Below are 23,473 nucleotides of genomic sequence, written 5' to 3'. Positions count from 1 at the left end.
CATTGCAGCTAATGACTATGTCTTCACATCTTGGGACAGGGCTGTAGATAGTCCATAGGCAGATTCCTGCAGGCACCGTCTACCTCCAAGCTTAATGTTTGATCTGGGCCGGGCCACGCTTGTGCATTGCATTTCCTGCTCTGGCATCAGCGTTATTCTTTGCCTTTCCTTTTCTTTGGGAGTCCTGTGGCCAGCCATAAAAGAAAGGGTTTTTTTTTATATTGTTTGTTTTATTCTGCAGTTTTGTTGAAGATTAAAGAATTCTCAAAATATAAACATTGCAAAATTAGAACCAAGCAGTTCGACTAGATGGTGTTGTCGAGATTAGTTAAATTTTAAAAATTGACTATTAATACTTATGTTTAAAAATGTAAAACAGATTTTATGTTGCTGGTGTAGTTCTTTTCTTTCTCTTTATTTCTATAGCATTGATTTTTTTATGTTTAAAAACTGAACACACACATACACACACATTAAACCTACTTTCATTCAATGTTACTTTTTGCCATTCTGTGGAACTTTATGATAACATCATCCCTTTAATAGTTTCCTATTTAGAAAGATGGTAATAAGTACCTATCAAAAATCTTAAAGTAATATTCTTATTTCTGACATCATTACAAACTATATGTTTAATTTATAGACCTATTAAGATAGTAAATATCTCTTTAAGTAAAGTGAGTATTTTATTTAAAATGCCATTTGTGTTCATTTTGTTATTATTCAGATAATGCAAGTTCATTATAGAAAATTACAGAAAAAATGGTAAAAAATAATTCAATTGCCCTTAAAACCTGAAATAACACTTAATTTTGCTTGTACATGTAGGGAATATATGTGTGTGCATATCTTTTTAAAATTGAGATCATATTTTGCATCCTATTGTGTATACTTTTAACATCTTTTCATGTACATTTCATATTCTTAATGGGTACATAGCATTCTACTAAATTGTCATCTTCAGAAGATGAAACAATTTATCATGAAGCTTTGTGATATCTTTATATATTTTTATCATAAAACATTTGCCACCTGTTTTAGGCTTCTACCAGAAGATATAGTTCTGTTAAAGAACTAACAGTAAGTAGCTATGAAATGTGCACTTCGCTGGCCTGGACTGCGGTAAGAGCTGCTGCACAGGTTGGTGCCATCTTTAATCTTTTTTTTTATTGTAATATCTGTATTCTCCACCTATCAGCTATTAAGGCAGTATTATGCATTTGTACAAGAGAAGGGAAAATTTCATATCATTTGGGATTTGTGCCAATGATGTTTTTGGGGGAAGGTTAAAAATGCTTTTTATATGTGTAGTGTTTTTAATATCTATTAGCCAGACCTGGTTTTGTTTGTTTCAACTTTTCTTTAATGAAAATAATGGCAGATACACATATGCATGTTTTTGACATTTTGGCAAATGTCTGTCATAACTAGGTGAGGTAGCCTATTTAAACTGACTTGTACATTAATTAAATTGCCAACAGTTATCATTTCTTTGACTATGCTGTATTATCCATGTTAGGGATAACATTATTTTTTAGGTTGTCTTTATTTGTTCTTCCAATGTATATTGAATGTTATTTTATGAATATTTTCACATTGTTTACTTCATGGGTAATCTATGAATCAGAAAACTCACATTTGTGAATTCTAATTATGCATTAATTTAAGGTGAGTCAAGCCGTGCTGGCAATTAACCAACTTATTGGAAAGAAAAATACTAGAACTGATGAAGTTAGTCAAGCAGCATTACCTAACATTCCAGAATTTGCCACTGTGGACCTTTTGTCTTCATACACAGATTATTTGCTTGGTATGTTGGAATGTCTAGTCATTTTATAAAAACCTGATATATGTCACATATAATCAAGTGTCACAGGTTTAATTGTAGTGATTTGCTGGGTTTGGGCTTCGGGAGGATAATGGTTTGGGGAGCCTCTGGGAGAGGGTAGGGGTCTTAGGGCCTTCTGCCAAAACAAAGGGTTTCAAGATTTGAATGGGAGAGTCACACACATTCCGACTGTAACATAAAGGAAGCTATGGGATATGAAGCCTCTGCTCTAGAGGCAACCAGCAGAATCACAGAGCCTCTGCCGAAGTTTAAACCAGCGAAAGCGATACCTTGAAGCCTGTCTCCTGCACCACTTAGCATGGTTCCAACTTCAGGTGCTACACCAAGGCATTGAATTTGTGATACCAAAGTCCCATCCAGGGCCCCAGCTTCAGGAATCAGGGAAACACAATTTTTATCTCTATAACTTCTTCAATATAGGAAAGCACACTTGGAGGTTAGGATGAATGTTGATTGAACTAATTTGGTATATAAAATAATCCATTGATGTATTTTCCCTTAAAATACAAATAATAATATAATTGTACACACAACTAAGCTTCTTGCTCTTTTTTCTTTAACTTAATGTAAATATATCTATTGGCAATTATTTCAAATCAATACATAAAGTTCTTTGTATTGTTGTGTAATATTTCTTTATAAAGATATGACATAATTAGTTTTCCTTTGGTAGATATTTAGGTTGTTTTTATTCTTTTAATACAACTCTGCTATAGATAACCATATATATATATATAAAATTTATATATATATGAAATTTAAATGTATATAAATATACATAAATTTTGTACATAAGCAAGTACATTTATTGAGTCAGTTCCTGTAAGGGAAATTTCTGGACCAAAGGGTAGATTCACTTGTAATATTGATAAATTTTGCCAAATTCTATAAAGGTTATGCCAGCTTGTATTCCTGCCAACAGGTAATAAAAGCTCTATTTTTCCTACAGCCTTGCCGACATAGATACATTTAAAAAATCTTTGTCAGTATGGCAGGGGAAAGACTTCATTTTAATTTGCACATCTCACTAGAACTAAGGTTGAACATCTTTTGTGTGAACTTTCTTCTGTTTTTTTCTTTTTTTGCCTTTAAGTATGTTTGTAAGCCTTTTATTGTGGAAATTAACCCTTTAACTATGATATTTTTGCAAATCTATTTTTCTAATTTATCAGTTGTTATGTAACCTCTTTATGGTGGTTCAGTCCCATGAAGAAAGTTTTTACTTCTCTACAATATAAATTTTTAATCTTTTCTTTGATAACTTTTCGATTTATGTCATAGTTGGAAAGGCATTCTGAAATTCTAAGAAAAGATACTCTTCAGGAATTCATGGACAAATATGAAGTAACTTAGAATATTACCTGATTTTGAGAAATTGCAATAAGTGAAAGCAATCAAGCTGATCCTTGTACAGAGAACTCTAACCTTTGTGGATCATGAGGTTGTGATATTTACCTTTAGCAAGGGAAATATAGTCACACTGCAGTGAACAGTATTTCTGCATTAATAATAACTTCAGCATTATTTATTGGTTTTCAATAAAGAATAAATAGGGTCTACTGTGGATGCAGAACAGAAAGGAAATGTTACTGACTCTGCAAATAGGAAACCTGGCAAGTGGAAGGAACTGAAGGGGTGCAGATACGTTCCGTTCGATTACAAAGTAAGATAGCAAGAGATATTGTCTGTATTTGGTAGAACTAGAAAGAAAGCTTTTAGGACATTATTGATAGACTTACTGGCAAATGTTAGGGGAATTAAAAATGTTGTTATAAATATAAAAAGTTGAAAGTGAAAAGGAGTGGTTGTATGAGCTAATACCTCACTATCACAAAAGAAATTCAATAGATAATAGGTTCTAAAACTGATGATCCCGGGAAGTGCTATAAGGGAATTATTTTAAGATCCGGAACTAACCTCTGAAAGAAACAAAGTAGACATGATTAAAAGTGACTGCCTCTGGAGATAGGAATTTTATTTTTTGATCATGTAAATTATAACTTTGATCAAAATAAACAGGATATTAAAAGACTCATTATGTCAAATTGGATTATTTCCAGAAGTGCAACTGTAACTCAGCATTAGAGAATCTATTAAACTAAATCTCTGTATTACCAGATGAAAAGAGAATAATCAACTCAGAAAGCACAGAAAAATTTAATGAAATGTAGTAACCATTCATGATTTTAATACTAGGAGTTAAAGGTTTTCTTAATTTGAAAAAGTTAAAACAGGAAAATAAACTTCTGGACTTATTATACTCAGTATTCAAACACTATTTTCTTTAAAGGCAGGAGTAAGATTGCTATCACCACTTCTACTGAAAATTGTTCTGAAAGTTCTACCCTGCATAAAATTAAGCAAAAGAAATAAGAAATAAGGGGTACAAGTAATGGGAAAGAAGAAAACAGCTGTTGTTACCACCATATTATGGATAATTCCCAAAAACACTATAGACAATAAAAACATTTAGCAAGATTACTTAATGTGATATTTTATTTCTATATACTTTTAATAGATAAGGCATTTTTAAAAGCTATCATTTATAATACCACAGAAATTTATAATATAACTAGGGCTTAAGCTAACAAAAGTATGAAACAAAAGATATTTTATTGAATGAGATAAGAAAGCATACCATGTTTATAGTTAAGAAAACTCAGTATTACTGCAAGATGCCAAGTCTTCTCCAGTAGTGTGTAAGAATTCCAGTTTCAGATTTTAGTGTCTGTCAATTCCTGAGGGAATTGAAATGGTATTTGATTTTTAATTTGCATTTCTCTGACTTTCAGTGATGCTAACAATTTGGCCATTTGGACTCTCTTGTCTATGAATTTCCTGTTGAAATTCTTTTACTTTTCTATTGGACTGTTTGACTTTTTCTTATTGATCGGTGCAAAACGTTATATATTATAGAGAAAAACAATTCATACATGTTCTAAGTATCTTTTCTAAGTTTATGGTTTGTTTTTTAACTTTGTGTTTTTTATCTGTTGTAGTACAAAAAAAATAATCATATCTAAGTCCCATGTGTCAGTCTTTCCTTTATGAGTTGGGCTTTTTTTTTTCATATTGTTATTTCTCAAGAAAAGCATAATTTTTTAAAACTTTCAGATAATTACCAAGTTGCCTTCCAGACTAGCTATACATTTTTTTATGAAAGTGATGACATATATGATGACACAGATGCTAGAAAGAAGACTCCAACTAACGTGGATATCACATGGATTCTTCTACTGCGCTACTACCTTCACCTGCAAAGGATTAATAACATGAGCAAGCTTCTAGGTAGGTATTTCCTGTATTAAGAAAGAACATTATTTTCTGTTTAGGTTCTGTTTCTTATTTAGAATTATAAAATACTCCCGATATTTTTCTGAGTGAATTCTCATTAGGAGATAAAAATTTCAGGGGTTCTTAACCTGAGACACACAGACCTTTCCCTACAATAGTATTTCAATGTAATGGATTTCCTTTGATAGACTACAGGTTTTATTTCACGTACTTAAAAACATTATTGACTGCCAAATTGACCCGTGGCCTGAAAGAGTTGAGAACCAGAGTGATCATAATGTGACAAGTTTATAAAATGAACAAGATGAAATTTTGGCTTTAAGGAGAGAGTCTTTTGGTACCTAGTATGTTAAAGAGAAAAATGCATGACTTGAGACATTTAACTCTGTGGAGTTTGTTTTGTTACAGTTTTTGTTTTGTCATGGGTGCATCTAAAGAATATCCAGAAAAATTGGTATAATCTGCTGCACAGCAGTCCCTTCGTGGTTTCATGATGATGTATATTATTGTGCTTAGTCTGTGCCCATGACATTGGTGATCCAGTATTGCTCATCAGTGCAGCAGTTAGAAAAGGCAGTTTGACCTGGGCCAGGGCTCAGGGACAGAGAAGCCCGCAGGACTAATAGGCTGAGTCACAGAGAGGCCAAGCACCGTTATCAGGAGTTTGCTAACTACTGAGATGGGCAGGCACTGAGAAAGGTGTCTGGGGTAGAAAGTGCATCAGGATGGGTACACGGGCAATGGAAACTCAGTGGTGAAGGAAGCGGACATGAGGCAGAGCAGCAGACCCTGCCGCGTATCAGCTCAGCTCACCTCTGAGTTCACCTGCTGGCATTTCCCATGTCATGTGCCCACATTTTACTGCTTTTCTGCTCTGGGCTTTCTCTTAAGTCACTAAAGGTTGCCCAAAGAAAGGGCAGCCTGGAAGTGCCAGGATTCCACACATTCAGGAGTGCCCTTCAACTAATGAAGCAGGGGACTGGAGGATTAGCATTCCAGCTCCCCAGGCCCTTGGTGGAATAACTCTGCATGTTCTTTCCTCAGAAGGTCCCCCCAGGACTGAGCCCTCGGTGGTTCATGGTTGTAGTCCATTCGTTAACTTGCTCTCGTTGGCCCTTTTCCGTCCTCTACCACACCTTGCCTGTTCTCTCACCTACTGCTCTTTGGATCACTTTTCAAATAAGTCACCTGCACCTAAATTATTGCTTTAAGATCTTCTGGGGGCCGGGAGAGCCTCAAACAAGACAGCTGGATAGAATATTTTACATGAAGACTTGGAGCTGAATTAACATCCTCACGTGATTCTGAGATTTTTCTTTCCTTTCTGTGGCAAGATGCAGTCCCCTTAGTGTATAAGCCCTAGCAATGGAGGAAGGTTGTTGGCAGCTGAGTGGGGATATACAGGATAGTGGTTACTGAATAAAAACCAATAATACTGAGAGCATGCTCTTATCTAACTAAAATAACTCTAAAATGAAGTGTTTTTCTTCCTTAAGCGTCTCCAAAACCCGGTTCTGGAATTTCTTTGCCAGATGATACACTTCTCACATCCCTTTTCAACTCCGGGTTGATTTTGCGCCAAAAAGAAATGCATAACTTCCTTAAAAAATTTTTGCAATTGTATTCTTCCTCTTGTATTGATGAATTTCCAAGAGAACTATTTCAAGGATTGGAAAATCAACCTTTTTCAGAAAATGTCGTACATGACTCATTAACCAAGGTAATGTTTTAAAACATTGTAGATTGTTATAAAACTTCTTAAAGTCATTCTTATATTTCTGAAGGCAGCACATTAACCTCGATGCTGGCACAAAGATTTCTAGTTTCTCTCAGTGTTCCTGGGGAGGCTCATTTCTGCTGTACCATAGAGAGAAGCCAACCAAATGTCCTGATTTTTAGGAAAGTTCATATTTCAAGTGTTTTGTTTCATAAGTCTTCAGAATGTCTCAGAAGTTTCTATGTATCTGCACATAACATCTTTCAGGCAGTCATTTTGCTAAGAAGTTACATAAATTTCAATATAATAACTATAAAAAACTAGACTGAGAGTTTCTAACTCTATGTCCAATTTCTTTGTTTTAAATACATAATAAAAATCATTCATTGTGTGTGTCTTTTATTATCATGAATGCAAATAAATAAGGTAAAAAATTTAAGTAAATTAAGTTTGAGGGTTATTTTTTTCAAAGTGTTATTAAATTGGATGGACTTTCCCAAAATATGTAACATAGAAATTTCTTTTAGGTTACCTGTTGAAAAGAAATAAAAGAGTAAAAATGAAGGGTTTTTTTTTTTAAGCTACTGTGGTCTTCAATAATAGTAATGTTTAAAAAAAGCTAGCAAAATGGATGAATTGGAAGATACTGAAAAGTAAAGAGTTTTCTTAAAAATAGAAATGTGTATCTGCAATTTGGTATATTCAACAAACATATGTTGAATACTCTTAGTTGGTAGAGAAAGAGGGAATTGATAAGGCCTAGTCCTTGTACATATTTTGGTGTGGTCGTAGAGGAGTATTGGTAGAGTCAGAACAGAAGAAAATTACAGAACCTCAGCGATGCTTTTAAAGAGAAAATGGCAGGATTAGTAGCAGATAAAATGTACAAGTTTAAATCTGTTGTTTTGTCAATAGCAGCTAGGGCTGATTGACAAAGGATAGAAGAGAAAGAGTTATCCAAGACAGAGGTAATGAAGTATTGAAACTTATGATCTTAGGAATAGGAAGGAGAGGATGGATGTAAAAGATGTTGCTCAAGTAAATTTGAAAAAACCCCCAACAAATTAGTGTCCCTTTGGAGAGAGAAAGTGAGGAAGAGGAAATGATCAAAGACTGTCCCACCATTTGGAACCTCTGTCTGTGACCATCAGAGAGAGCATGGTAACACCATTAGCAGACACAGCAGAGTCAGGAGGACAAGAAGCTTTGTGGAGGGGGCTGGCGTATTCTGCTCTGTAGACAGAGTCGAAGATTCTAGCAGAAAACTCAAGTGGACATTGTGTATTATACATTTCCAATAGCAATTTGTAAAATGAATAAATCATTTGCATAGAATTCTTTGAAAACTAGAAAAACTTACTCATTTATTTTGAATTATCCTGACATTGGACTTTACCATAGAGCAAGCACTTTGATTTTTACAGTTATAGACTTGCCTGTGTGAGGCCTCTCCATGTTTCTCCTGTCAGCTACCTCAGGGAAGTGACGTGAAAAAGTGGCTTGTTCAAATTGGGGAGCCTTTGCTCATCTTGTCCTACTAGAAAGTAGTAACTATATGTTTTGGGTAGATAATAAGTGTTTTTTTTTTAAATCACTGTTTTGAACAAGAGAGTGGGATGACTGTTAATAAATTTTGATTTTTAAAAGTCGGGGACAGACCCACCAAGGAATATTGAAGGATTCAGTTAAAGAAGTGCTGGTCAATGTGGTTATGCAATTGCTCCCAAGGCAGTGTTTTGGAATCCACGTGAGAGGATTTTTCAAGTTACTTCCTATCAGGGGTCACCAACCCACAGTCCATGGGCTGCATGCAACCCAGGATAGTTATGAATGTGGTCCAACACAAAATTATAAATTTACTTAAAACCTTTTTTTTTGCTCATCAGTTTTCATTAGCGTCTGTGTATTTAATGTGTGACCCAAGACAACTGTTCTTCCAGTGTGGCCCAGAGATGCCAAAAGGTTGGATGCCCCTGTTAGATACTGGGCTATTAGCAGCATAGTCATTTCTTGCCCATATTCTAAATTATTTGAGAAATAAGAGGCTAAGACAGACTGGGATTAAAAAATGCTCACCTTTATGAATCATAGAGTTTGTATTTTAGGATGTGTTTTATTTTTAATGGTAAATGATCTTCCTAGTAGTGAATAGCAGAGTAGACAGATTGGCCAATCCAGCCACATCTTTTTTGCTTTGTTTTTTGGTCATTACAGGCCTCCTTAAAATCTGCAGGGGCAGAGTCCCCTTTAAACTGTGCTACCTAAAGGAGCACAGAATGTTCATGCCCTACAAATAGCTCACTCCTAACACGTAAAAGCAGAACTATACATACCCAAAATTCTTTTCCCCAGATTCACCGATGAAGTAACTCTCACAGGGAGAAGAGGGAGAAAGGCCCAGAATGTAATGTTACTCTCTGGCCCTTTCCAGGAAAGGAAACAGGAGGTGGTGGGACGCAATCCTTCCCATCTCCACCAGACTCTGATTCCCGCCTCCTGGGAACTGAGGCTGCCTTGGAGGATGACTGCTTTGGGTCCCGGAGGCCTCAGGAGTTTTGGAGTAGGGGGCAGAGAATGGGAAGGTCGAGACCTATAGTTTAAATGGGTGTATTTGTGTGACAATTTTATAAGAGTTCGGAAATTAGTACGTGTGATTTCTTAAGTGCTGTGCTTAAGGCTGAGCTCGGCTTGAGTATTTTAGCATTGAGGGCAGCCTATCATCACCCAGTCCCTAAGGATAATGCTCCAGATGTACAGCCTTGACTATATTGTAAATATATGTGACATCTCTAGTGAGAGCAATATTATCAAAGAGTTGTTCTACCCTGCTTGCTGTTTTTTTGATGTAATTAGTTTAACACTCTCCCAGGATAATCAGCTCTGGAGATAGCTGTTGCTTGCCTGACAGGTGCAAGCCACCTAATCATGTGTTCGTTTCACTGGGGTAGACAGCTAACAAGCATAAAGACTTTTGGTGTGTTTTTTTTTTAAATAAACTCCAAGCTTGACTGATTTTTATAATAATGTTTTTAAGCCTTTAATCACTCGGGAGGCTATTTCAATCAAACTCCTTCCATAATTTAATATTTAAACCTGCTTTGCCCCCACAGTGAAGTAGACACCTTTCCAGAATGATCATTGCTATGTGTCATGCTCATCAGTGTTGTGAGTCAGCACGTTGTTGACGCTTTGTGAGGGACAAAGGTGCCCGAACAAATTATGTTAAAAATTCCCCCCCATCCCGAAAAGCATATGATTAAAATTGTGAACACCACTGAGTTATCCATGTTTAGACTGTATCTGGGAGGTCAAATATTTGACTAGAGCAAAGTGATTTGTTGTTAACAGAACTGTGATAAATAAGTTTTCCTGGCAGGTCTGTTGTTTCATTCCTTTCAAAGAATGAATCAAACATATCAAAGTGCTCAGTGTATAGTATATTCCATCAATTAGCATATGTAATTAATCCCATTAGCAACTAGATATTGTTTTTTAAAAAATATAATGGAAAATTAAATGCATATTTTGATATTGACTTTTGTCATCGTTACTAGGCCGTCATGTTAACAAACATTGCCTATATTGCAGAGAAAGATATTTGTTTGTTATTTTTCTCCACTTAGCTAGTTACAAAATATAAATTCTTTGCTAAAATAATTGTCACACCCATGAAAGGCACTCGGATATGAAAAAAATATGAGAAATTACTTTTGCGAATCAATTGTTTACCTGATTTTTTGGTGAACTGCCTGGCATAGAATTAATTAAACACTTTAAAATGATTATTTAACCCTGATAATTTTTCTTACTGTGCCTTTTGGTTGTGTTTTTAGTATCATAATGCTAATAAGTGAGGATTCTGGCTTATCACACATATCCTTTTATGATAGTCTCTAGGTATTCTTCAAAAGTTTTCACCTCTAATATAACCTTTCAGTCAAGATATCTTTTTTCTTTTATCAGTAGACTACTTGAAAGGTCAATGTCTTTATTTCTCTTTTTATTTTATTTTGAAGACTTGCATTGAGAGCTTTATATTATATCTTGAATAGGCTCAGAAATAACAGGAAGTACAAAACGTTATAGAAACACCAAGCATTTCCTACTGAACACTGACGTGCTCTGCTTGGCCACCAAGCCTTGAGATACCTTAGATGTCAAGAGTTTAGTAAAAGAACTGCTTCCCAGCCACTATACTACAATCTTGGGAATAACAAAAAGTTAATTTTGAAAATAGTTCACACTCCATTGAAGAAGGTGCTTTTTAGACTTGATATATTGTTATCACTATTACCTCTCTGTCTACACTTACTTTGTTGATATCAATCAACTTAAAAAACTAAGTTAATAATTTGTGAAATTACCAGTTGCATTTTGCGTATTTATGATTCTTAAAAACATTTGATTTTGGGGTGAAGTTCCATCAAAGAAGCTGGGCCCAAATTTACCAAGACTGAACTTACAAATCAGCCACATTCATTTAAAAGGGGAATGAAAACAATGGATTTGAATCTTTTAGAGCAAAAACTATATCTTATTTTGCCTATGGCTTTGCAAAAAGATGATAAATTATAATCACACCCTCAGTAGATTCACTGGTAAATAAACCAGAAAAAAGTAGATGTGCTTAGAATCCATGAGACTGAAATGATAGATAGCACAGTCCTGTCCCCCCTAGACCTTTAATTGGGAAGACTCACCAAAGCGGAAGACATTTGTTGAGTCCTCTGGGTTTTGAAGCATATTTTTCTGTAGGAGAATCTTCTCTGTGGTAATCAGGGACAGGTTTAAGATCTATATTCGTAAAACAAGCTGAAACAATTTCCAGAGTTATCCATCGTAGCCCATATTGAATGTATAGCGAATGAATGTTTTAAATATTGAATGAATTCATTACCAGTAATTAAACATGTTTTGCTTTGTTCCCTAGACACCTCATGACAGCTCCCTGCACTCCATTTTATCTTTAAAGTTCCTTGCCAGCACATCTTCTCTAGAGGTGATGTCATCAGATAAGGCAACACAACCTCTAAACAAAGAGCTTTGCTTTCTATGGTACATTCCTCCCCTGGAAAGACCTCCAAAGGAACTGGAACCTATGGTATGAAATATAATTACAAAGCTAAATTTTACACTCAGATATAACATTTAACTAGGCCATTATAACTTTGAGAGAAGAGCACATTCTCTTATATAGACAAAAAAATACCGTGATATAAGATCTATATTGTCTAGTAGGATGAATCTGAAAATTACCAGGAAATCCTAGGAAAGTCTTCAAGCTGAGATCATTTTCCTTTTTCCTAATCTTAAAGGAAACCTTTTCATAGTGTCACCATTATATGTGATGTTTGAGGTTTCTTTATTTTTTGGTAGTTATTTTTTAAATCACATTTAAGGAAGTTTTTAATCTACTGCCACTTATTAATATTTTACTTTATCTATTAAGATGATTTTATGACTTTCCTCTTTTAATACATTAATTCTTATTTTAAATGTTAAATCCACCTTATTTTCCTGTGACAAACTCAGATTGGTCATGATGTAGTAATTTTACTGTATTCAGTTTGCTCTGTTTTGTATTAGATTCTCACCACTGTTTTCAAGAGTAATATTGGGCTATAAATTTTTTTTTATACAATCCTTGTCAGATTTTTTTTTTTTTTTGGTCTCAAGCTTTTGCTAGGCTCATAAAATGAGCTGATAAATATAATCATGTTTTTTCCCTTCTCTGGTAAAGTTTGTAGTAACCTTTTCCCTCAAATATTTGGTAAGAACTTATCAGTAAAGCCATCTGTTCCTAGTTTTTTGACTGTGAGAGAAAATAAGACTAGTGATATAATTTTCAATAGTGAGACGTAGTTGTTAAAGCACTAGCCTTTACTAATGTACTGATTCAGAGTTGGTAGCAGTTCTGATTGGGCCAATATGTGTTCTAAAGGTTCATAACTATATCAAACCAAGATTTAAATATTTTGGCTATCACCCCTGTTTATAGAACCTTTGGGTTTTCTATTTCTTCTTGAGTAAGTTTTGTTTAAGTTGCTTTTTCAAGGAATTTTCCCATTTTATTTAAAATTTTTCTCATTTTTAATCTGAAATATTTGTAATGAAGTTCCTCTTTTCATTCCTTATATTGGATATTTGTGTATTTTTTTCTTAGTTGTTGTCACCAGAGGTTTCTTATTAGTTAGTTTTATTTCATTATTCAATATATTCTTCTTTAACTTTTTTTCCTAACTGACTTCTTTTGATAGCTGGTTAACTCAATATTCAGTTCTTTGTTTCCTAATGTAAACATTATAAGGCCATAAATTTCTCTCTAAACATTGCATTGGCTTTGTTTAAAACCCACATGTTTTTTTTTTTTTACAGTATTGTCAACATCATTGAGTTAAAAATAGTTTTTAAATTTCTATTATGATTTCTTTTTTGACTCATGAACCATTTCAACATGTTTCTTAAATTCCAAACTATATGGAGTTTTTCTAGTTGTTGTTAGTATTTATTCCTAGATTATGTTGCTCTGTGGTAATAAAAAGTGCTCTGTATGACTAATATTTGTTGAAACTTGCTTTTTCCTCCAGGAATGTAAATATCCATTTCTCTTAAAAAGAATATTCACTCCCCAGTGGTTGAGGCAGTTGGCCATATTTGTTTTATAGGTTCATTTAATTAGTCTTGTCCAGGTATTCTATATTCTTGCTGATTTTTCTTTTTGCCTTTAAATTCTTAAAATGACAATGACAGTGATTGTCATTGTGTACATTTTGCTTGTAGTTCTGTCAAGTTTTGCTTTACATAACTTGAGGCTGTGTTCTTAGGTGCAATCTGACTGATAGCTGCAATCTGCTTAGTGAACGGAGAATTTCGCCATTGCGAAGTGGTTTGTGGCCTTTTTGTCATAATGCTTTTTGCCTCACAAAGTCTATTTTGTTTGATATTACTAGAGGAAAATGGCTTTTTCATGGAGTTATTTTCAGTGTATCTTTTTTCCAGCCTTTAACTTTCAACCCTTTTTTGTACTTGTGTTTTAGTTGTTTTTTAATAAAAGGTATGCATTGGATATGTTTAAAGATAGTCTGACAATATTGTATTTTGACTGAAGAATTTAATGCATTTACATTTACTGTAAAAACTAATATATTTGGTTTTAAATCTACAATGTTATTTTGTGGTTTTACTTCTCTCAGCTTTTCTATTTTTCTTTTCTTGTTTCCTTTCCTTTGGATTGATTACTTTTATCATTAATTTGTTTCTTTATGAGTTTTGAAACTATTTACTCTTTTTCTGTGCTTTTAGTGGCTCTCCTCAGGACAACTACATGCTTATCATAGTCTAAAGTTAATAAATATCTTTACTTCTCTAATGACGTATATGGTATCACTGTACATTTTATTTTTTAACCCAGATTAATATTATTTTAAAGTTGCTTTAGATGAGTTTCTTTCCTATAGACTTGGCTGCATATTATTTGCTTTGTGTTTTTTTTTTTTTTTTTTTTTACTTTTTCTTGCATGTTAGGCATTCTGTCTAGTCACGATATATACTACATACTGTAGAATTTCCTTTGGTGATGTGCTTCAGGAGGCAAACACTCTTTTGCCTGATAAATGTTATTGTTTCACATTGATTTATGAAGTAAGCTTTATAGAATAGGAGAGTTCAAGATTGGACATTATTTTGTTTTAGTACATTGAAAATGTCATCTACTCACTTAGACATTGTTGCTGTTGCAGGTCAAACTGTTGTTTAAAAATATTCTGACTTCCTTCACCAGTTGCTGTTGAGAGTTTCTCTTTGTCTTTCCACAATTTTACTGGGAATGGTTTTCTTTTTGTTTATTTTGCTTATATTAGTGTAATAGTTTAGAATGCAGAGTGTGGAGCCAAACTGCTGAGTGTAGGCTTTGAATCCTAGCTCTGCCACTTAATAATTCTGTGAACTTCAGTATATTAGTTAACTTTTTCTGTAGCATGGTTTCCTTCATCTGAAATTAGAGATAATTGTGTAAGGAAACACCTAACCTCAGTAAAAAGTAGTCATTTATTATCACAAATTATTTTTAAATTATTATGCTGTTTTAAAGTTTAATAACTTCAAATACTTATGTAATACACTTGGTAAAAGTTATTTAAAAGTACCTATTAAATAATGGCAACAATGTCTCATTATATTAATAGGTTCTTCAGCAGCGTTGTACAGAAAAGAGAGTAAACTGCCTAACCAGCAAAATTAAAGTTTATAGCAAACTGGATTAAAAAAAATCTTAGTTTGCTTCTAAATGCTGTTTACAAATTTGTATCTCATATATAACTCCTTATTTTAATATTTATTATCTTTATCTAACGACATATCATTATCTATATCTATGTCCATATCCGTGGATACACATTTGCAATATTGCTAATTGAGGGGCAGGAAGCCAGGGATGCAAGTATTTGGGAGCAGTTCAGCATTAGTCCTGAGCTCTTGGAGGCTGAACAGGGATTCAGATCCTTGGAGAGCCTTAAAGAGGGAGTCAAGCTTTTAAAAATAGAACAGTTGGTCACTACAGCCTTTTACAGAGGAAACTTCTACTATAGAATTCCTTTTATATCTGCACTAAGAAGATCCTCAGGCTTTTCCCCGTAAAATGTTAGCTGTTTGGTTTTGTCCTGTTTAGCATTTTTATTTGCTTTTTGTTGCTTGCCTTGGTCTGTTCCTGTCTGTCCCAGCTCTTGAGTGCTCTCCCCTCTAGCTGTGCCTGGGGTAGCTTCCGCGGGTCCTTGGGCTCCTGCGACTGGGATCCAGTAGTGGAGCCTCCAAGGCTTTTCCCCCTGCTCCCCAGCACCTTCTCCCATCAGGCCCTCATTCTGCCTCCTTGGCCTGGCTGCCTGGCCGACTCTTGGCCAATTAAGTATTTTTTCCTACTCATGCAACAAGAGAAACTTTAAGATCCAGAAACATTTAAAGCTATTTCTCACATTTTGAAAGTACTTTTCTTCCCACCTTTCCAATTTAAATCCTTGCCACATATTTCATATATATTTTGAAATAATAAATCTATAATCTATTTTGATGAATTTAGTGCAGTACTTTTCCACTTGCAGTTCCAAGAGTACGCTGGGCTCATGGAGTCAATGTAGCGGGGGATGAGTAGTAATTTTTTTAAAGAAATCAAATGCAAGAAAAAATAATCAAGATGCATCACATATAGTAAGTGAAAATGTTTTCCAAAACTGTTGTTTTGTGATAGATGTGTTAAAAAAAGAAAATTTCTTAGGTCACTCTTCAGCGTAGGTCAGAATCTGTTTACTGGTTGGCAAGAGAACCAACGACCTGATTAAAGAGTGTATCCATTCAGATAGGGTGGGGAAAGAGAAAGATCACTAGTTGGGAAACAGAATGTTTACCTAAGCAGCTGGTTTTTAAAAAAAAAGAAAAACAAGGAAGAAAGAATCAAATATAAAGTTCATTTCACAGGATCATAGAAATACCACATCCATATCCATCTGGGGCAGGATGATCTGAGAAGTTAATGCCAAGACTTCATCTGTGGCTGATAATTAGAACAACAAGACTTCATCTGTCAACAGTTGTGTCTGACAATTAACATGGAAGCACGAACTGGTGTCATTCAGAGATTAGTAGCAGAGCACCAAGGAACAAATCCTGATTTAAACAGGTTGCTTGAGTGATTTTCTTAAGCCACAAGCGAAGACACAGAACACACAGTTTTTCCATTTCTTAGTTTGAGGACTTTTTTCCCCCCTTTGACAATTATTGTGTATGTATCAGGTCATGATAAAAGATGTAGTTGCTGCCATAAATCTCAGTCAAAAACTCAGGAAACACTGGCTAGATCTTCTCAGTCCTAAGACACTATCTTTTTTAGAAGATAACACTGACATTTATTTGATGATTTAAATACATACTGATATATTCAAGCATGCATATATTCATTTTAATAGGCCTTTAGTGTAGAGTTTCATGTTGAATGATGGGCTGAAGCTCATGAAACCCACAGGGTAATAGCACTAGTGAACACTTATGTAGAGTTTATTATGTTCCAGGCACTTTACTTGTATTAGCTTCATGACAGCACTATGAGGTCGTACTATCATTAGCCCCATTTTATAGAAAAGGAAACAGACACAGGAAGGCTGGTTGGCGTGAAGCCAGGCCTGGAACAGTCGGACCCCAGGTCTGCGTTCCTGAGCGTGGCGCTGTGTCAAGTCTTCAGATGATGGTCCTGGCTGCAGGCGCTTCTAGACTCTGGAAAGGAATGAAAATTAATATCTGATTTAAGGTTTTAGTGTTTCCAGGGGTTTTGAGGGTCATTGGATGACACTATATGTTAACATCACTTAATTCATCTTCTGAATCCACTTTAGCTTATGACACAGAAGCAGGAATACCAGCAGGAACTAAGGATGCTGGTGGCAGCAAAGAAGAAATGCTGGGGCCAGGGATTTGCATATAAAATGTTTAGACAACTCAGAGGGCTAAATATTCCATACCATGACACTTAAGAATTAAGTTCATAACTTGGAAAAGTTTAACTTCTTACCTGTGGGGGCATAAATTGCATTATCCCGTTTGACAAAACTATCTTTAGTAGAATATAGTAGAACCACATTGTGAGCTCTTCACTAGGACTTTATTACAAACTAAACATCTTTTGCACAATTTCAGTAGTTTCTAGAGCTTCTCTCCATGCCACCTAAGACAAATTTCAGATCTGAAGAAAACTAAGAGGATGTTCAATGCTCTCATTTTACAGATCATGAAGCCAAGTCCTATATGGGCTTGAGCAATGTATGCTACAAATCATTAGTGGCAAAAATACAAAAGGGAACCTAAGTCTTCTAACTCTTAATATTGATTTCTTTATAATACACATAATAATACAATATAATAATAAACTCAATTGCTTCCAACTAAGCATAAAATGGGATAGGATGACACAGGTTGACGCACAGTGTATTTCAGATGCAAGGACAGGACTAGATCAGTTATTAGTTAGTACATTTCTTTCAGGCTTTGCCAATGGCCAACATCATGACTACAGTCCCTTGAGATGCTAACAGGGTTGCAACAGACTGAGAATGACACAGAAGGTAACAAGACCGGAGATGTCTGACAAAAGATTGTGATTTTTTTGCAGAGATTAGAATAAATTTCTGGGGGGAAATTTATTAGAATAAATTTCTCTGGGGGGGAAAGATTGTAATTCCTTGTTTTTTTAGGAATTAAAAAATTATAGGTTGAAAATTATTTCCCCCCAAAATGTGGGAGGCATCTCTCCATTGTGTCTGGCAATGTGCATTGCTATTGAGAAATCAGACCGCATTCTGATTCCTAGTCCTTTGATTTTTTCCCTCTGGAAGCCCTGGGGATTTTCCTCTGTCCCGTGTTCTGAAATTCCATGATGGACCTTGGTGTGAGTCTTTCATGCCATGGGTCTTGGATGCCCCTTTCAATATTGAAAGTATATTCTTCAGTTAATGGAGATTTTTTCCTTTGATAATTTTCTCCATCTGATTATCTCTGTACCTTCCGGAAATTCTAATACTCAAATATTGAACGTATTATATTGAGTTTTTACTTTTCTTATTCTCCCCTGTTTATGTTTTTAAGTTTATGTTTATTTTATATTCTTCACATCTTTTATTGATTATTTAGTTGTTATGATTATTTTTTTAAATTTTTAAGCTCTTTCTCATCTTTTGACTGTTCCGCATTAGTAGCACTGTGTTCTCATTTCACAGATGGAATATCGTCTTTCTTCTCTCTGAGGATATTAATTATGGTTTCATTAAAGTTCTGTTCTGCTCTCTGACTTGTTACTGATTTTCCAAGTTCCTTTCTTATGTTAGTTTTGGTTGCTACCTTTCATTTCATATTTAGTGACTGCTGGCTATCCGTTCATGTTGGAGACAGCAAGAAGCACATTGAAGGTAATTGTAGGAGCCAGCAGTTTCATTGGAGGATGCTGAAATGTCCGTATCTGTAGGTCTTTTCTCTTTGGTCAGTTCCCCGGAGAAAGGACTCTTTTAGACTCCTGTCTGGTTTCCTACATTCTAGGGGTCGGGGTGCGGGGGACGCTGGAGCTGGGTAAGGAAATGTCTCTTGCTCAGAATAGAGACTTTCACTTAATTCCAGTGTTTCCAGTTCCTCACCTTACCTTGTACCTATGTTCCTGAGCATAGATCTCTTCTGATTTAATCTCAGCAGAGAGCAAAATGGAAGAAGTTCAGCCAGCAGAAAGGAGACAAAGGAAGGGAGGAGTCTCCCAGGGGCATGGGCTCAGGGAAGGGAAGGGATGGGAAGGAGGTTATCTAAGACCCCTGATGCCTCCAGTCCCTGATGCTTGTTGTTGGCAGCCCCTCCGCATTCAGTCAGGACACAGCCCTTCCTCTCCACTCTCTTGGCTACACTCTTCCAAGTGTTTTCCGCCATTCAAAGTGTAAATGTGTTGTCTGCCTCACCTCTTCTTCTACCTTTGTGGATTTGTGCCTTTTTAAAAAAAAAAAAAATCTCTTTACTCTTATATTTACTTGATTTGTGAGGAAGCAAAGATAAAAGGATGCACTTAACTAGTCAATTTTGTCTGGCAGCTCCGGGCCTCAGCTTTCTTATACCTACAATGAGAGACATAGAGCAATCATCTCTAAGGGCCTATGAGCCTCAAGTTCCAGGAATCCATGACTGTAAATAGATGCTGTGCCATATAGGACTGATTCTAAGGACTGTCAGAATTCAAACAAGGAAACTGTTGGAGCCTGGGTCATTAGGAGAAGTTTCATCTTGGAGATGGGGACTGTGTATCGAATACATGGAAGGCAGAGGAAGGCAGCAGCATAAATGAATACAGAAAAGCAGCTACGGCTACGATGCGATGAGGGCGATTTGAGAAGGGACAAGAAACAAAGTCAGATATTCACCAGGTGTTTATTTAGAACTTGTAGAGGGCTTTCAAAGGCTGAGATTTAAACTTCCCTGTATTAAGAAATGTCACTCTTCAAAGATAATATAAGATTGGTACCAAATAGCATTTTTTTCATCTCATAAGCTTTGCACAATTCCTGTTCATATCATTTCTTCTTAAAGTGAATTGAACAAAAAGCCCTCATTTTTCTCTTTCAAAAAAAACTTTTTAAAGTTTAACGATATTATTTTGAGAAGTGATGCACATTTCTTGTGAAGCAAAGTATAATTTTGATGTCACATTTTATATGCCTTTTAATTTTCTTACAGGTTTTGTTGCTGTATGCATACTGCTTGAAGCCCCTAAAGGTTTCAGAAGTGAACTACACCAATCTTAGCAGCACATGCGTTGGATCCTTCTGGGTTCCCCTGAACAGGCAAGTAAACCTGTGTCATCCTCTACTCTAGCTTCCACTGTCAGTATTGTCATAAGTGCAAGCCATTTCAGTAACATACAAGGTAAACCCTAGGAAAATTGTTAGGAGACATTTTTAGAAAAAAATTTTCCTTTGGAAGAGTATGGTATTGTAGTGGTTAGGAGCACACGGGCTCAATCCAGCCTTCTTTGCTTCAAATGCCAGCTGTGTGCCTTCACTACCTTTCCTACCTTCAGCAGGTTGCTTAACGTATCTGTGCCTCAGTCTCCTCTTCCATAAAATGGGAATAATAATAATATTAGTACCTAAGGTTGTTGGAGGAAGAGTTCCTGACACTTGATGAAGTTTACAGAGAGTACAGGATGATACCTGTACTATAGCTTGCCTAACATTTGGGATTCATTGAAAAAGTAACGTAATGTGGCTATGAGTTGGGTTGCAGAATTTAGCCGACTCCACCATGTTGCTTGTCTTCCCCCTTTCCTCTTTACCTAACCTGTTTTCGATTGTTCCCCAAAGTCTGTGCTTCAGCCCGGTTGCTTTCCCCTCTCTCCATCAAACAGGCCATACCCCTCATTTGTGCTCATGCATAGTTCCTCTTTTTTTCCTATTTCATGTTACCAAGCTCCTTGTTTGTTTTTCATTGCTTAGTTACATTAGTTTTGATTCCAGTGTTTGTTACCCATATGACCCCAGCCTCCATTTTGTTGCTTGTGAGATGGAAATCATACCTATTCTACCTACACTAGGGTTACTGTTAGGATCAAGCCGAACAATGTATACACTTACTTTGAAAGGTCAAGTGTCATTACTAACTCCCATGTCTGTTAGAGTCAGCTCATTGTCCAGCTGGGCATCTAGTAGGTGCTTGGGGAACAGAGACTTGGTGCTTCTCTGGGGAATGTTATTCATGCTCCATGATTTTCATTTCAAAGGACTCTTTTTGGCCTCAGAACAAAAGAGAATAAAACAAGAGATGTTTCAAGAGCTATTTTCAATTATTGGGCATTTTTTTTTCGTGAAATGGCAGAAAATCTAGACACAGGTCACATACCAACAGAGCTAAGCAACAAAAGCAGGAAATTAGACACTTGCCTTTTACATTCAGAAACATGGCAAGATTTTTTTTCAGAACCACGTGATGAAAATGATTATAATTTCTGCAGGTTAGAAGGTAATCAGACTGTCAGGATTTTTTATTCCAAAATGTTCCTCCTTATGGTGTGTTCATGGTCAATGGCAGGGTTACTCGAGTTAGGGACATGCCCGGTCACTGAGGCTGTCACAGAGGAGAAGGTCTGACAGCCTTTCATCTGACCTGTCCTTTGATGGCGCCATGAAAATGGACTGTTTCTCCCCGCAGGGCAGCATTACCTGTGCTCTTGTGTGGGTCAAATTAAGATCAGTTTGTGGAGAATTATCCTTGTTGATCATCCTTTGGAAGGCAAAATAAGAGGATACTGTGGAAAACTGAAAAATTGAAATTCCTGAATAAAAATTTTTCTGACAACAATTTGCTTTTTGGGGTCATTTAGTTCTTCATCATGAAATATTCCTTCCTTCACTGGGCACAGACACTTGCATTGCACACACATGTAGGCATGCGCATGTATGTTGTATCTATGTCATAGCCTCTGCGGGCCATGCGCATGGCTGTTTGCCTCCTCCAGCTATTCCAAGGTTTTTCCATCTTCTGACTCCACTCTGCCTTCAGCGCATCCACGGGTCGCGGGCCCATGGCTCCAGAAGCTTCCGTTGGTGGCACAGCTGGCATTGGGCCCTCTGCCCTCCTCCCCAGCCTTTGCTCTTCCTTATGTCTTGATTTTTTCCCTCTACCCTCCACTCTCCACACAAGACACCTCAGCATTGTGGGCTCATTGATTGTAGTTTTTCAGAGCCATTGCTAAGTTGTCATAATTCTTACTTTCAGGGCAGCCAGAGACAATCATAGCATGACATCAGGGTTTACACAGGAGTAAATCCTTTGTCATTGCTTGGCATCTCCTTGCCCATGTAGATATTTATTTTCTTTATTTTCATCTTAAGCAATATTTTGGATATGTACATTTTTTTCTTTGTGCCATTGCCAGTGTGTAATTATATATCTGCCTGAGTGTGTAACTAGATCACACACATTATGCAAGTTAGAATTGTGCCCCTTTTCTCAGGCTTGTTGCCGGAAGGACTAATGGAATGCATTGTGTTTAGGACGTCAGAAACTAAGTGTTAAATAGCTGAGGACTTACTATGCACATATTATTGACTCTTGGATTAAATGAATGCCTTTCTTAACTTTTCGAATAAAATACATATATATTTGTTATTTTTAGAGTTATTTCAATTCATGAGAAACTGTGTAATCTCACGCAAATAGCTGAAATATCATTGCCAGCAACTCCTGAAGTTACTCCAGGTGAAAACGCATCTGAAATACAAGAAATGGAAGAGAAACCAATTGGTGAAGAAATGGAAGTAAGTTATGAAACACTGGAAAGTTACATTACTGCTGGAGGATGGATGTCATTATACATAATCCTTTGAATTATTTTTTACTTCATCAGTGCACAGCTATATAACTCTAGTTGAACTTTGTTGTTCTTCTGCACCCTGTTTTCTCTATGTGGAGTGCCAGATGTGACCCTTTTTGACACATAAGTAGGGTTTCCTTCAAAGCTGTCTAAGCATACCAATCATAAGGATTTTATGGTGAATGAAAACAAAGCCAACCTAGAGAAATCATTCAGACACAGCTGTGAATCTGAAGTAAAAATGCACTGTAACTTTGTACCACTACTTTTAATTTCTCATTCTAAGTTTATTATTTGAGCATTTTTATTACCCAAATAATGTAGCAAACATGGCTTTAGGTCTGTGGCCAAATGAGCTTATTAATATTTTACCCCTGAACCAGCCAGGCTTACCCGCCGAGTCACACAGCCACCTAGCCTGCCTGTGACCCTGAGATGCTCCCCCACGCCCCTTCTGCCCCTGCCAGGCTTACTGCACCGAGGAGCAGAGGATAATGATCCTGCAGGCAGGGTGCTTCCAAAAATACAAACAAAGATTACCTGGAAGGGGCTGAGCGTTTCTCCAACTCACCAATCAGGAAAGTCTCCCCACCCTCCTGGCAGTGAATGAGTGATGGGTGCAAGGGCAGCTGGAAGTGTCTCTCCTTCAGGAGTGGAGTGAGAATTCCTTCCTTCTGTGGAAATAGAGGAGCAGGGAATATGTATTCTTTCCTAATCACTTGCTCTGTGAATTTCC

The 23,473-nt window shown here is 36.1% G+C and overlaps 1 protein-coding gene across 1 annotated transcript in view; it reads left to right on the top strand.

The window, feature by feature from the left end:
- CFAP54 (cilia and flagella associated protein 54) overlaps positions 1-23,473 on the top strand; it is a 245,943-nt gene that overhangs the window by 190,839 nt on the left and 31,631 nt on the right. The window contains exons 60-66 of the mRNA XM_054574504.1: positions 1,042-1,140; positions 1,669-1,810; positions 4,964-5,137; positions 6,640-6,863; positions 11,791-11,961; positions 20,103-20,209; positions 22,540-22,681. Coding sequence (XP_054430479.1) covers positions 1,042-1,140; positions 1,669-1,810; positions 4,964-5,137; positions 6,640-6,863; positions 11,791-11,961; positions 20,103-20,209; positions 22,540-22,681 — 1,059 coding nt within the window. The remainder of the gene's footprint in view (positions 1-1,041; positions 1,141-1,668; positions 1,811-4,963; positions 5,138-6,639; positions 6,864-11,790; positions 11,962-20,102; positions 20,210-22,539; positions 22,682-23,473) is intronic.

The sequence above is a fragment of the Pteronotus mesoamericanus genome, unplaced genomic scaffold (assembly GCF_021234165.1).
Source record: "Pteronotus mesoamericanus isolate MK-2021 breed Mesoamerican mustached bat unplaced genomic scaffold, CSHL_Meso_final contig_263, whole genome shotgun sequence".
In the NCBI taxonomy this organism is placed as follows: domain Eukaryota; kingdom Metazoa; phylum Chordata; class Mammalia; order Chiroptera; family Mormoopidae; genus Pteronotus; species Pteronotus mesoamericanus.
Note: the sequence above shows the minus strand (reverse complement) of the source record. Positions and strands in the feature narration are given on the sequence as shown.